Source organism: Peromyscus leucopus, chromosome 3 (assembly GCF_004664715.2).
Source record: "Peromyscus leucopus breed LL Stock chromosome 3, UCI_PerLeu_2.1, whole genome shotgun sequence".
Classification (NCBI taxonomy): Eukaryota; Metazoa; Chordata; class Mammalia; order Rodentia; family Cricetidae; genus Peromyscus; species Peromyscus leucopus.
Window position 1 is genome coordinate 103,131,637 of NC_051065.1, and position 15,198 is coordinate 103,146,834.

General features: G+C 52.4%; 1 protein-coding gene across 1 annotated transcript; it reads right to left on the bottom strand.

The window, feature by feature from the left end:
• Positions 1–7,326: 7,326 nt before the first annotated feature.
• On the bottom strand, positions 7,327–14,587 carry Asprv1 (aspartic peptidase retroviral like 1). The gene is made up of 3 exons (XM_037204314.1): positions 14,451–14,587; positions 13,422–13,621; positions 7,327–8,816 (listed from the first exon to the last, which is right to left on the bottom strand). The coding sequence occupies exons 1-3, from the start codon at positions 14,585–14,587 to the stop codon at positions 7,813–7,815; spliced, it is 1,341 nt and encodes a 446-aa protein (XP_037060209.1). The 3' UTR covers positions 7,327–7,812.
• Positions 14,588–15,198: the final 611 nt, after the last annotated feature.

Genomic DNA, 15,198 nt, shown 5'->3' on the forward strand with positions numbered 1-15,198 from the left:
CTCTCACTCTCTGTCCACACTGCTCCAGCTGACTAACTTGAAGGGGTGGGCCCCTCACTTCTGAGCAATACCAAACAGATGACCCTGCTGTCTTAATTTCCCCAGTGGTGGGGTGGGGAGTGGGGGGGGGGAGGGTAAAACCTCTGGAGATGTTTTACGAGAGTGGAAAGAAATTCTCCAGCCAACGTGTCCTCCGCTGTGCTGGGGAATTCCCTGAGAAGCCACCAGTGCCGGGACCCAGCCCTCTCTCCCGCACAGCCAATGCCCCCTGAGAGTTCCTTCAAGAGCATCCTGCCCACTGCCAGCCGCCCCTTCAGCCTGGACCTGGACCTCCCCCCGTCAGACGGCCTCCCCCGTCAGACGGCCTCCCCCGTCAGACGGCCTCCCCCGTCAGACGGCCTCCTTCAAATAGCTTCTTTCATTATCCTGTCTCTCCCACCAGTCTGCCTGCCCAAGCATATGGCCTCCTCCTTCTGACTACCTTCCTCATCCGATGGCTTCCCTGAGCAGCTGGCCCCTCCCTCAGGCTTGTCTGGTCTCCTGCCCTGAGCTGCTGGAATACACAGAGGCATGGGGTCGCAATGAAGAAGGGCTAATATCGCCTCTGTCCGTGTCTGCTGATTCTTCTTCAACAGGGCAGGCAGCGGGACTTGATGAGCTCTTATCTACTGTGCCAAGAGCCAGTGTTGGCTCGAAGATAAGGCACTTTCCTTCCCCTCCTGAATAAACTCCAGGTTGAGGGCAGGACCTTTGCCCCTCATCTCAGCCTTCCCGGTCCCTAAGTTTTCCCCAGCACATCTTACCACGTCTTGGGTCAGGCTGTGCCACTGATGTCTATACGTATGGCATGAGCTTTGTGTTTATTTATGCCAAAAAATAAATAAAAATGTTTAAAAACCTCACAAAATGTACAGCCCAGGTTTTAGTTGAGTGGCATCTACCTCCCTGGCCACCTGGACTTTCCTCAAAGGGCACAGGAGCCCCTCTGTACTGGTCTCTGACTTCCCTGGTCACCAGCTTAGCTGGCCTTTGTAACAGTCTCCTCTGAGGAGCCTCCCTTAGTCAATGTGATGTTTGCTGGTCCCCACATCTGTGGGGGGCGCACATTAAGCTTCACCAAAGCCTGCTGCTTCCCCTCTGACCCAACTCCCCCTGGGCGGGTACAATGAATGACAGTCACAGTGGTCCCCTCAAACTCCGCCCAGGAGGGTCTGTGACTTGTGAACCTCTGCCTCCCTGTCAGCTACCTCCGTGTCTTCTCGATGGCGGCAGAGGACCCGACAGGCCAGGCCAGGTCACTCTCTGGAGCACAGGGGCTGGCCACTCCCTTAGCACCCATCGGGATAAGCACCGGTGGCCTTTGGTCTGGCTCCAGTTGTCTCGGTGTCCTCTGATAAGGGACCTCCATCAGCTGGCCCTGATGCAAGCCCTGTACACGTGAGGCCAAGCTCCTGTCTTGTGACTGCATTCAGATTTTGCCGCCCCACCTCGGGTTTGCTGCCAAGGGCCGCCCAGGCCCTGAGGCACCCAGGAGGTAAAATGAGTTGCTTCTGGGTTGTTTTTCATAGACACAGGGTGAGCAATTCAGAGACTCCTTTCAGTATTTCAGGACTGAGCAAATAACCTGGAGCTGGGCTCCTCACTAGGAGCAAAAGGATTTGCGAAGAAGAAAAGGAAAGGGATAGAAAGGCGGGTCACAACTGGAAGTGCCGGTGGAAACCCATCTTCCTAATACACACGGAGAGAAAGAGAAACATACCGTGGGAGGGGCCAGAAGGGTGGCTCAGTGGTTAAGACCGATTGCTGCTCTTACAGAGGACCTGAGTTCAGCTACCAGCACCTATGACAAGCGGCTTTTAACCCACAGTAGCTCCAGCTTGGGGGCATCTGATGCCCTCTTCTGCTTCCTCAAGGACGTTTATTATATGTGCGCATGCCCACATGAAGACACACACATAACATAGTTAATAATAACAATTTTCAATAAAGAAATATGTCGTGAGAGTTCTGTGGTTTTCTTTAGCTCCGACCACTGAGAGGACCTAGGATTAGTGTGTAAGGCAAAGAGTAACTGACCCTTGATCCTGGCTTCTGAAAACCAGATCCTAAGGAAGGAACCAAGACTCCTTGGAGAAATTGTGCTGGGCGGGGACAAGATAAACCTGGGACATCTCGTACTGGAAAACAGAAAAAAGGCTCTGTTCTCTCTCTCTCTCTCTCTCTCTCTCTCTCTCTCTCTCTCTCTCTCTCTCTCTCTCTCTCTCTCTCTCTCTCTCTGAAGCAGGGCCTCATATATCCAAGGCCAACCCTGAGTTCACTAAGAAGTAGAAAATGACCTTGAACTTCTGACCTCCTGCCTCTGCCAGCAGGTAACACTCAGTGGAGTGTTAGGCTCATAGCCTCCTTTCCTGCGTCCGCATTGGGTAGTGCTGGAGCCGGAACCCAGGGCTCTGCGCATGCTCCTCAAGCGCTTTACCTGCCGAGCTATGCCCTCTGTACTTGTCGTTATTATTTATGTATGTATTTGTGCTTTTTGAAGCTCCAAGACAATTTTTATTGAAGTTTAAAAGAAAAACACTCCAAAGCAGGCAAATCGGGACTCTCGGCCTCTCACTACAGGAGGGAAATGGAGCGAGAGAGAAAGGCACGAAGGTCAGCCATGGCCGCCACGCGAGGGGGAGCGGAGCTTTGTAAAAAGAATGAAGCCCTTTTGTTTGGGAACGCATGCTTCGTCTCTGGCCGGCATCTGAAAGCAAATGACAGGAGAAAAGAGGGGGGAAAACAACGGTATACCCACGTCAGGCCGGCCTTGGCGAGGTGGGCAAACCCACACAGTCCCTCATAACTCTGGGACAACTGCCTGCTCTTCTGTTTTCAAGACCAAGTCTTGCTATGTAGTCTAGGCTAGCCTCAGACTCAAAGGGATCCTCCGGTCCCTGCCTCACACCAACTAGGATTACAGGTGTGCACCACTACCCAGGAGGGCTCCGATTAACAATGGGAAAATGCCCCAGAAGACAGAGGCCAGTTATTTTAAACAACGCAAACATCAAAATCAACAGGGATAGTACCTGAGGGTAACTCCATATTAGACAGGTACCACTGAGTGGTGGTAATGGAACCCGGGGAGCCAGTGCCAGCCGGGGGAGGACAGAGCTGGAAAATCCCCACTGGAGGCCCTCCCGGGAAGAGTGGCTCAGCTTGCAGGGTCATCAGTGACCTCAGTATCTGAGGAGAAACGTTCCCAGAGCCTCAGGTGGTCTTTATAGACACTGACTCATCACACAGGGAAAAGTAGTCACCCGACGGTGGAGAAACTTGGCTGGCGGTACCCTAAGCAAGCAAACGAGCCGCATCACCAGCCCTGGAACAAGTGAGCACCCTGCATCCCTGACATGGTGACTGAGGACACTCCATCTCCCCAGGGTGTTCTCCCGCCAAATTCTTAATAATGAGAAAACAGGAGAATCGGCCAAGGTGAAGGCCGTTCTGCAAAATAACCAGGCAGGTATCCCACACTTCTCAAAGTCATGAAGATGGGCTGAGTGAGTGGTAGGATCATCAGTGCAAAAACAGTTATTGCGCCAAAGGGGATAAGGGAGAGCTTATTTTGGAGCTAAAGGAGTGACCGTGGCCGGGAACACAGATTTGGGTTACCACGAGTTCCGTGTTCCAATGAGGAGGCAGTTTCATGAAGATTTCATAGTGACAGAACAAAGAATGTCATGAATCAAGACACTTGTCACACACACTGGCAGGAACATTAAGTAGGTGGTTACGGCAAAGCCGAGAACTCTCAGTTATAGGGCCTCGGATGCTGTGATGAAACTCTTAGCCCTTTGATTGGTAGGAAACTAGGGTTAAGGTAATTCATTCCAAAAGGTTTCTATCTATTACTCAGAGGAGGTTAGGGCTGACAGAGGGAGATATAGGCTAGTTATTTAGTAGGCTGAACATAGCTTAAGATAAATTGTAATTAAGTCCTGATCCCACAACATTCCAACCTCCCCGAGTCACTCAAGTTTTAAACAGTCAATTAATTGGCCTTTGTGGACATGGTTTCTCTCCATGAATTCTCATTCACAAGATGAAGGGTGGCAGGAGGGCTGGTACTCGGCTGGTAGAATGTTTGCCTAGATGCAAAAGCCCTCAGTTTGCTCCCCAGGACTCCATAAACCACACCCGCAATCCCAACACTTGGTGTGGGGCGTGTGGAGGCAGGAGGATCAGAAGTTCAAGGCCCTCTTTCTGGGCAGCTAGTCCAGATTACGGGAGAGACCCTGTGTCAAAAAATAAGGTGGCGCTGGTAAGATGCTCTCGGCAGGTAAAGGTGCTTGCCACCAAGCCTCATGACCAGAGTTCGATTCCTAGGCCCCGCATGGTAGAAACAGAGAGTTAACTCTACAGATTGTCCTCCGACCTTCACGGTGCGCCCGCAAATGTCACACATACACAAAATAAATAAATAAAATGTAATAAACCTTTAGAGATAAGGTGGAGTAACAACAGTAAGCTCTGGCCTCCACATGTCTGTGTTCATGCGCGCCCCCCACACACACACATGTACATGTACACATGTGATTTATTGATTTTGGTGACTGTTATGTTTATATGAGAGAAAGTCTTTTTAAAATAAACAGCAGTTAGCATTCCCTATGTGGACTTTTCAGATGGGTCCTCTGCATGGGGAAATCATAAAATTAATTACTAACTATTAACATTTAAGGAACCACAGGAAATTCTTTGTTTTATTGCAACTTTTCTGTAAGCCTGAAATTATTTTAAAAGTTTGACAATACAACAAACATGTGCTGGATAAAAGCACGCAGCAAGATCTAGCACACTCTGGGGAGACTTGGGGGTGATTGGTGGGGGGAGCTGTGATCGGAGAAGGTGGAGTTTCTCCAGGTGAGGAGCTGGCTCCTCAATGAAGGGTTTGTCAGGCAGGATGTTCCCTGTCTAGTGCAGCTCCAGCCTGGGTCTGGGTGAGCCTGCTGGGCCTCTCTACCGTGAGCTACATGCGGGCAAGACAGAGCACCAGAGTAATTTGATCCAGGCAGCTGCACATTGAGAGAACAGGGGAGCTGACCATCATCACCCCTCCATTGCCTCCAAATTTCAGCCTTCCTCTAGACACTGCCAGGGCATCCACACTTCATTCTGCATTCCATCCTACACCCAAGAGCCAGATGAGTGCGGACACTATCTGTAAATGAAATGTAAATGCCAGACTCGGGTGGTGGGTGCCATCTCCCAGGGATATGGCCGAACCCAATGGCTTTTTTCCTTGGTTCTGCTTTCGGTAGCTGGGTCCTGATCCCTGGAGAGCAGCCCTGGGATTTTGCCAACCAAAACAAATTGGTTTACTACAGGTTTTTGAGGGACTGTCTCATGTAGCCCAGGGCGATCTCCAACTTTTGTAGCAAGGATGACCTTGAACTACTGATTCTCCTGTCCCCAATTTCTGTCCCTAGAGGTGTATATGACCACATACAGCTTATGTGATACCCAGAGCCTCCTCCTGCATGCTAGGCAAGCCTCTACGGCAGAGCCCCGGCCTCAGCCTCCTCCATCAATCACATTTCATCATCCTCACGCCCACGAAGCATCTGCCCTGGCCACTTAAGCCCCCAGTACCATGTGGTTCCTTTGGCTCTTCTGAAGGCCCTTCCCCTCAGGGAGTCCCTATTCCTCTTGGAGGGGTACATTGTTAAGAGTTGCCAGCCCAGGCCCCCCTTATTCAAAGCCAAGGTACAACATGCGTTGCAGGTACACCCATAGGAATTTATCCAGCAAGGGCTCAACCCCTTTCTGGGTAGAAGGGCAGGGACATTTTGGGTAGTGTCCCAGAATTCTGGCCTGGCCAGCCATTTCCTGGATCCCCTTTTCACCTCCACCCACTCTCTTCACCCACCCTCCTTCAACCTAGAATGTGGCTAGAATCTGAAGGACCGAGAGAAAAATAGGTCACAGGGAGGTGCCACCGGCTTGCTCCCTAGAGAGAGGGCTTGGCCCAGGACAACAGCAGCAGCGTTCCTGAGGCCTCCAGAGAAATGAGGGGGTGGAGCCTGGGACCTCAGGGAGACCACCACCCTCTGCTGACCAGGCCCCCTGTCCATACCTACCCTTCACCCATGCTCAGGGGCTGATTCCAGTCAATTCTGGCCTTGGTTGTCCAGACCCAGGCCTTAGTGAACCCTAGGAATTAGGACCTGAGTCAGGATCCAGGGGAGTCACAGCTGGCACCAAGGAGGACAGGCCAAGGAGGATGCCATTGCTGTTATGAACCTGCAGAAGGCCTCAGGTCTCTCAGACAGAGGCATCAGCCTGGTTTCCTGCCACCTGCTCAGAGAGCCTCGCAGGCAGATCCAGCAGCTGCTTCTTTGGCCTAGAGAAGGCGGCCCAGCAGGAAAACACTGGCCAGGTGTGTGGTGCAGGCCTGTTAGGCCAGACACTCAGGAGACTCACATAGGAAGATCACGAGTTTAATGCCCATTGGAGCTGCAGAGTGAGTTCAAGGCCAGCCTAGGCAACTTAATGAGACACCATATTGAAATATAATTATTTAAAAAGGAAAGGGGAATGTAGCTGAGTAGTAGAACACTTGCCTAGCATTGTGTGAGGCCCTGGGTTCAATTTCCAGTATCACCAAGTAAAAAAGAGGCTCCCCAAACTGTGCCCCCAGTGCCCTGCGGCAGACCTTGTGCCAGCCTTCCTGGGCCCACGATTCAGCTCCTCTCTGGAGCTTTCAATCCACTCTGTAAGACTGATGAGTTTTCTGATTCTCGGAGGAGGCAAGAAATTGGAAGAAAGCCCAAGCTGGACAAGAGATAAGACCTGTCCCCAGCCTTAGGCATGGCCTCACCTCCATCCCATCCTCCCAGGAACAAGCTACTCCTTCATGGCCAAGTTTCCCCTAGTTGCCGGAGTCCCAGACCTTCCCAGGGCTGCCCACACATGCCCATGCCTGTCTCCTGGCCTTATTTTCTACCTCCAAGTCTGGTTCCCTGGGCACCACTCTAAACCTACTTGCTTGGCAGAAACTTCTTGATATCCAAGCTAAACACCTCACAAAATAGTCTTGGGTCACTTTTGGGCACTAGGGACAATTTTTGTGCAAAATTTTTGCAGATTAAAAGGGAGGAATCAGCAGTAGCTAGAAGGGGTGAGAGGAATTAGAAGTTAAAATAGCTGCAGTTGAGTCCACCTTAGAAAACCCAAGACCTGTTGGTACTTTCTTTTGTCTCCCCAGGCCAAGCACTCAGGGAATGCTCATGTTTTCCCACTCCCATCTGTCTCTGTCACAACTATTAAGCACATGACATGTTTTCTTTTTTTCCATGAACAGATCTTTATTGATGTTTTGAAATAATTGAATCATTAATGCAGGCTCCATGGGATTCGAGGAAGTAACATTCAAGGAGGGAACGGCACTGTGCCGTTGGGAGGACTCATGGGGAGGAGTCCAGAGAGCTGTCACTCTCCTCCAAGGAGCTGGATCATGGGGGCCTTAGCCAGCACCACACTCAACTGAGCAGGCTTGGGGACCTGAAGGTGACTGAGCCACACTTCAGGGGACCTAATAGTCCTAACCTCCTTGGAAACTTCTGCCAGCCTTGAAGGTCTTTGTAGACCCCGCTCTAGACCACCAAGCTGCCCTCCCTCCCCCAGAGGGGCAAGGTAAGGCTCCTGCAGAAGGAGAGAAGCTGAGAACACATGTAAAGACTGACCAGGCCCAATGACATCTCCTGAGGACATCCGCTCCCCCCAACACAGGGTCCCCCCAACCAATGCTGGGAGAAGGAAAGGGCTTTAATAGGAGCCCTCCGAAGGCTCCTCCTCAATGAGCTCCAGGTCAAACTCATCCTCCAAGGAGCCCCCGACAGGCAGCAGGCGGAACTTCTTCCCCTTCAGAGTGCAGGTGCGGTGTTCGAAGTCCAGCACCGCGTTGTGATCCTGCAGGACGTCGGTGCCGATGATGGCCTCTTCTGCACTTGCGTTGGCCACCAGAAACTCTGCCTTCAGCTTCAGCTTGCCCAGGGTCACTTCTGTGTCCCACACACCCAAGATCTTCATCTCTGCCCCATTGGCCACTTTGACCACATTTTCAAAAGGCCGAAGGGTATCCAGGTCGCCATCAGTGACCTCCTCCCACAAGCTTGGGTGGACCACAGACACCTGAGCCCCAGAGTCCACCAGGAACCTTACAGGCACGTGACCAATCTTCCCTTTAAGGTAGTAGCCCTTACCCATGCTGTTGGCAAACAGAATTTCTCTGGGTTTCTGGCTGTGGGTGGTCCCGGAGCCCCCAAAAGCCTTCAGAAGAGCCTCCTTCACAATACTGTAGTCGCCCTGAGCCTGGGGGTTGAGTCCATTGTAGAGGTCCAGGGCATCTCCTCTGAGAGACTCTTTCAGGAACCGCAGCTTGGTGGCATGGTCCCAGTGGTTGAGGTCATCGATGACTTCAAAGCGGTGCAGCCAAAGGCTGGGGGCTACGTTAGCCCCATTGAAAGGTTCTGGGATGAAGGCATGCTCCCGGCCTTCGCTGCTTCTGCCTCTGCCGGTGGCCATCCCTCCGCTCACTTCTGGAAGCTCAGCAGTAACACAAGCCAAGTAAAGAAAGGCGCAGAGCAGTGTGGGCGCAATCACGCTGGATAGCGAGGCTTCTGTCGGCGGGGCTTTGTACCTGCCCAGCCTGGGCAAGGTGAGGGGAGCAGGTGTACGGGGTGTCTGGCTGGCAGCTGGGCACAGAGGCAGGCTGTCTGTGTTCTGCTCGTTCTGCACGGCCTTTTTGATGCCCAGCCTGGGCCCCCAGGCTCCTCATTCTCCTTTGTTCTAGAAGCTCCGCCCCCTGGTCCCGCCCTCGCGCCAGCATCTTGCCTGACTAGCAGGATGAGTGCCTCACCCTCAGTACCCATCCACATGACACCAGCCCACCTGGTGAGAAAGGCGGTCTCAGTCAGAGGAGAGGGCTGTGAGGACAGGGCTGTGGGGACAGGGCTGTGAGGACAGGGCTGTGGGACCCTCCCCAGCCTGTGTCCCAGAATAACCCAGATGAGGACACAGATGTGATGACATTCCACTGTTTATCATTAGGCAGAGAAGGGGAGACGGAAGCTTCAGAAGAGGGGACCTGGTTGGCCTCACCCAATCACTGCTTGGGGTGGTCAAGAGAATGCGCCTGTACTACTGATCTCTCACTGTCCGCACCGATGAGGTGACTCAGGCCTTCTAGATTAAGTGTGGATCCTGTAAGGTTCCCCGGAGAGGGAAACAGAGGGGATTCCAGAGTCAGGAAATCTCAAGTCTATCATGGGTCTCTATCACCTGTCCATCATCTGCCTTTCTACCCACCCATCTACATCTCTGTCTACCTGTCGGTCTCCATCATCTATCCATCACATAGCTATCATCTCTCATGTACCTAACTGTATCTGGCTGGCTGTCTCCACCATCTATCAATCACATACTTACTATTTATATCTATTATCTATTTACCTATCTGTATCTTTATCTGTCTCCAAGCTCTATCAATCATATATCTATCTAGCTATATTTTTCTCTGTCATCTATCTCTTTAGTTTGCCTTTTTGAGACAGGGTCTTCCTGTGTAGCCCTGGCTAGCCTTGAACTCACAGCTGTTCTGCCCCACCCTCCTGAGGGCTGGGATCACAGAAGTACACCCTCACAAGCATGGATAGAAATTGTTTCTATGTGAGTTAGAACCCTCCCACCTTACATAATGATTTTTTATAAACACATTTTACTGTGCACATTTCTGTAACCAGCCACTTCTAATTCAGAATCGGCCCACTATGGGGTGAGACCTCAGCCTATGGGTTCATGAAGACCCAGAAGTAAGTGGGCACAAATCTTGAACTTCCTGGAGTGATGTCCCCAGCCCCTTGAGTACAGTATCTTCCCTCCCTGCCCCCCTTTCTTGCCTTCTAGAAGGCCTTCCAAGGGTCCCTTCCCCTAGTGTTCCAACCCTGCTCTCACACACGCCTCATCTGAAACACCACCGAGAACCTTACTAATTTGTTCTCAGTGGGGAGCATTTGCCTTATGGGGCATGCCCCTGGAGAGGACCTGGGAGGCTCTGGCCAGAGAAGATTGTCATGATGACGCTTTATCCTCTCCACTGCTGGGATCATGAACAGACTTGTCTGTGCCTCCAACAACCCCAGAGCAAACCTGTGGGTTCAAGGGCTCAAGTTGGTATGTGAGTTAGGGTCCCAATTTTATGGCCCTGTTCAGATGTCTTCTTCTCCAAGGAGCCCTCTACGCTGTCCTGGCACAAGGGCATACTTCTGGTTGAACCTGTGTTCTGTACTCTCTTATGCTTGTTCCCAAGTCCTCCCGCAATGCACCAAGCCTGGAGCACACGACATTGACATTCATGATTGCCTCTGCTCCTCTAGAAACGTATCCTGGGACACAGGATGGCCCAGCTGTGTGCAGTCACGGAGTAGGAGAGATTCAAGAAGGGAGATCAAGATAGGTCAGCAGGCACCTGTGGCTGCTGTGTCTGGCTGAGAGCATGCCCCTGCCTCTCCCCTTAGACGGTCCATCACTCAGCACCTAGCTGAGCCTTCTGTCCTGCCTCTGTATGTCCCCAGGGTCCCCGCCACTCTGCAAGCCCCTCAACATCTTCCACCTGACACGGTGAGCCATCAGAGATGGCATTTGGTCAACATGGCTCACCACAGCTGCCCAGCTGAGGTGGAGCCAAGGTGGCATACCAGGATCCCAAGGGAGTGGAATGGATTGCCGGAAAGGTATCAGGAGAAGGTGGGTCTCTAAGACAATTAATTATGCAATGAACAACACGTGTCCAGAGACAGGGCCCAGCCATCTACAGGACCAGAAAGCCCCTTGTGCAAAGAGATGCTTATGGGTGGACTTGGGGCCCTGGGGATGAGTGTGGTCCCAGGGACCAGAGGTCTGACCCTGTGGCTTCCTAGCCCCCCAGGATTCATAACCTTGCACACCAGGTCCCCTGGAAGTGGGGATGAGTGAGGATGTGGCTGAAGGAGGCATGCGTCCAGGTGGAAAGCTGTGAGATGTCTGAGACAGAATTCTCAGACCACACTTCCTCATGTGGAAGACAGATCTCCTGGTCCAGCACTAGGGCAGCATGGTACAGATGAAGACCGGATGGTCGGGATGCTGGGAGGCCATCCTGAAGACCGGAGGGCTTGTGCTATTGATGGCCTCCATACAGGGCAATGGCCATGGCAGATAGTGAAGCAAGAGATGATTATTAAAGGTCCAGGAAGTTTCTGAGTTGCTTGCTAAGTGGATCCGTAGCTTGAAATTGGATTCAGTAGAATAATGATACCACAAAAATTGGCAAATGCCAATTTTGGATTCCCCCCCCCCCTTGAAAACTGATTAACCCCTGCATGAATTCAAGTCAGTCTCCATCCCCACACTCAACCCACCACTTGGACCTTGTAAAGGACCCCACCCCAGACCCCTAAGTGCTTTCCTAGTCTCTGTGCTTGGGTGGCCATGGCTTGTGGCAGGTGGCTTCTGTGCAGTGGCCAGTTCCTTTGCCCAGAGCCACATGGTTTCTGTGACTACTAGCTGAACGCAGGACCCATTCCTGGCTAGTCATGGGAACATGACCGAAGTGAGTTCTCAAGCCCTCAGCTTTTGTTAGGTACCCACACCCGGAGCACCCTGAAAACTGGAGACTTGGGGGTGGCGAGTGCTAGTGGTGTATTGAGACCCTAAACCCACCAGGGAAGGTGAGAGCCACAGACTCCTCCCAGAACCCAGGACATCAAGTGTAATTATTGACCAGTATAGATAGGTATTGAGGCTAGGGCGGAACGCCCTCATTATCACCTGTGAGTACCTCTGAGTGTACTTTGAAGCAGGCACCCTGAATTTGACCCAAGAAGAGGCAGACCAGGACAATAAACAGGAAGGGCACAGGGAGCCTCCGCCCTCCACCCCCTCCTGTAGATTCTGCCCCAGTTCTTGGTTCACTTGGCCATTTCTCTCCACAGAGGAGTTGCCAGCTTGACGGGAACCCAGGGCCGAGTTGCTGGGTCACCCTGAAGGCCTTGGTGGGAAGTGGAGATACTCAATCCTGTTTTTATTGATAGGTTTATTTATTTGTTTTCTTTCTGAGACAGGCTATTATTCTGTAGCCCAGGCTGTCCTGACTCACTGTAGAGCCCAGGCTGGCCTCAGATCTACAGGGTTGGTCATGTGAACCACCACCCTCAGCACCTGAGCCTCTGAATGGTTCCTGATTCCTGGTAACATCCAAGGGAACTGGCAGAGGCTTGAGAGAGGCCTGGGCCTCCACAGCACGCAGGCAAGAGAGAGATGGAGGCTGTTCCTTGGACAAGGAGCCCAGGACAAGCACCACCTTAGGAATGGTGGTGTTCTGTGCGGGGCCTGGCCTCGAAGACAAGGCACGGGAAAGGCCAAGGCAGTGCTCGGCTCTGCAGGGCTCCTGGCAGACTGCAACTCACAACTTTTCAGGGCAGCACGGAAGAGCTAAGAGAGATGGGAACGGAGCTTTCTTCGCGGGTCTCCCAGGAGGGCTTCACGGACTTGGCTCTAGCTTGGGCTTGGTTCCATGTCCCCGCCTGGCCAGCCTGAGATTTTCGCACCTGCTTTCATTTTGCACCAGGCCCTGCAAACGCCGTGGCTGTTTTTGCTCTCATCATGTTGTCCTATCCAATGACGGATCCTTCTCTTCACACACGTGTGCGTGTGTGTGCACACACTCCCTGCTACACACATAGATACTAGCTACGGAAACATGCTCTACACACACCATACATGCATCCTGTACACACCGCCTTCTCAGATGCAGGCTCTGAGAAGTGGTACTTAGCACTAGAATTCAAATGTGTCCTTTCTTTCTCATGTCTACACTCCCATTTATAGGGAGAATTAAGAGCTTTTTATTGGAGGCACCTGCTGTTTATTAGCCTCTAGGCATACTTGCTGTTTCAGAAAACAAGGCAGGTCCCCATGGCTGAGGCTTACAAGCTAATGAAAACAGAATGCCAATGTTTAACAGCTGTGTTTTGAAGAGTTTAAGACCAACGTATGCATGTGAGCTAACCCACTTAAAGCAGCCCCTAGTCACAGGCACGCCGCTTTGAAAGGAGCCGGTTTTTAAGTGGGTCATCCTGTCCTGGGTTCCTTCCTCCTCCATGAGGCCAATGACACGAGGCGCTCCATTCTTTCTACCTCTGGGCACTGGACACAGAGGGCAACGGCTCCTATCTGCCTGCTGTACCCTGCACAAACCTTCTCTGGCCCCAAGGCCCTGTCCTGGGACTGGTGTGAACTGGGGGGGGTGTGAACTGCACGGGGAGTGAACTGCATGGGGTGTGAACTGCAGGGGTGTGAACTGCATGGAGTGTGAACTGCAGGGGTGTGAACTGCACGGGAGTGAACTGCACGGGGTGTGAACTGCAGGGGTGTGAACTGCAGGGGGAGTGAACTGCATGGGGAGTGAACTGCAGGGGGTGTGAACTGCAGGGGTGTGAACTGCAGGGGTGTGAACTGCAGGGTGTGAACTGCATGGGTGTGAACTGCATGGGTATGAACTGCAGGGGTAACTGCAGGGGTGAACTGCATGGTGTAACTGCAGAGTGAACTGCAGGGGTGTGAACTGCATGGGGAGTGAACTGCAGGGGTGTGAACTGCATGGGGTGTGAACTGCAGGGGTGTGAACTGCATGGGGTGTGAACTGCAGGGGGTGTGAACTGCAGGGGTGTGAACTGCAGGGGTGTGAACTGCAGGGGGAGTGAACTGCATGGGGTGTGAACTGCATGGGGTGTGAACTGCATGGGGTGTGAACTGCAGGGGGTGAACTGCAGGGGGTGAACTGCAGGGGTTGGCAGAGCTCCTAATAGAATCACCCACAGCACCCCCCCCTTCTGGCCCCTGCTTCGGGAGGCTTGTAACATCAGGTCTTCTAGCTGAAAAGAAAAATGAGGGGGTGATTTTTGACACCAAAATGTAGCTGGGGGCCTGGAATACAGCTCAGTTGGTAGAGTGCTTGTCTTACATATCCAAAGCCCTGAATTCAATCCCCCGTTTCGAATAAATCAGGTGCGGTGGAATCACACCAGTAATCCCAGAATTTGGGAGGTAGAGGCGGGAGGATCAGGAGTTCAAGGTCATCTTTAGCTACACAGTTTAAGACCGGTCTGGGATACATGAGACCCTGGCTCAACCCAATAATCTAGCTAGGGGTTCAGATTGGGACCCCGGGATCCAGGAAGGTGTCAACCAAAGCCAGGCATACTAGCAATTCCAAGGCAGGTTCCTCAACACTGAGCCACCACCGGGCGGGAACTGCCCAGCACTCACAACAGCTGGGCCAAAGACACGTGGCAAGATGGCTCTCATGTCTGCCTTTTGGGGCCATGCCAAGCTCCCCACAGGGAGTGTCTCTGCTCAGTCCTCACCAAATGCCACTGAGCACTGGTTCTGGAACCTCCTCTCTGGTTTGGTTGCCCTCCTCCACCACTGCCCAGGAGCTCTGCCTCTGGAAATGGTCCAGCGTGGCAGCCTCTGCCAATCCAGCACACTGGCAGCATGACATGCGGAATGAGTCACTGATCCACGGGGCACCACCTGAGCGTATGGGGAGCCGTGACTTAGGCCCCATTTCATTGTGAGCCCTTGGATCTGGGGTCAGGACTAGGAACAGCCAATAGGTTGATAGGCACAATCTGCTGACTAACCCCTAGGAATTCAAGTTACCAAAACTGGTTCTCTCCTGCCTTTATCTATCAATCAAATATGAAGATCACTGAAGTGTCCTGAAGGCCTCCCAGTCTCCTTCTCAGGTTCAGGCCCTCACACTGAGTTTCCATATTTTTCTCCCATTATGGTTGCCCTCTGCCCTCTGCCCTCTGCCCTTCACCCTTCAGAATCACAAAGTTCCAAGGGCTCTGCCTGGCCAGGCAGCAGCATCCAGGAAAGATCCTGAAGACCCCCCTCCTTCCCTCTCTTACGCCCTGCATCTCACCCACCCAAATGAGCTTGGGAAGACTTAAAAAACAGGTCCACACAGCTTCAGGGACATAAAACCACTTCCTTAGAGGTCTCTGCAGCTTAGGAAATACCCAGGTAGTCAAGATACACAGATCGAGAAATGTCCAAAGTGGGCTTCTAGGATACTAGAAAGCCTGGCTTAGGGCGAGCCATGTG

Bases quoted from the DNA above. Each gene is read 5' to 3' on its own strand.
- Asprv1 (XM_037204314.1), bottom strand. From the start codon at position 14,587: ATGTCATGCTGCCAGTGTGCTGGATTGGCAGAGGCTGCCACGCTGGAC. The intron at 13,622-14,450 runs GTGAGGACTGAG...TTCACTCTGCAG, and splicing joins CCAGTGCTCAGTGGCATTTG to TTACACCATGCAGTTCACCC. The intron at 8,817-13,421 runs GTGCAGTTCACA...GAGAATGAGGAG, and splicing joins ACCCCGTGCAGTTCACTCCC to CCTGGGGGCCCAGGCTGGGC.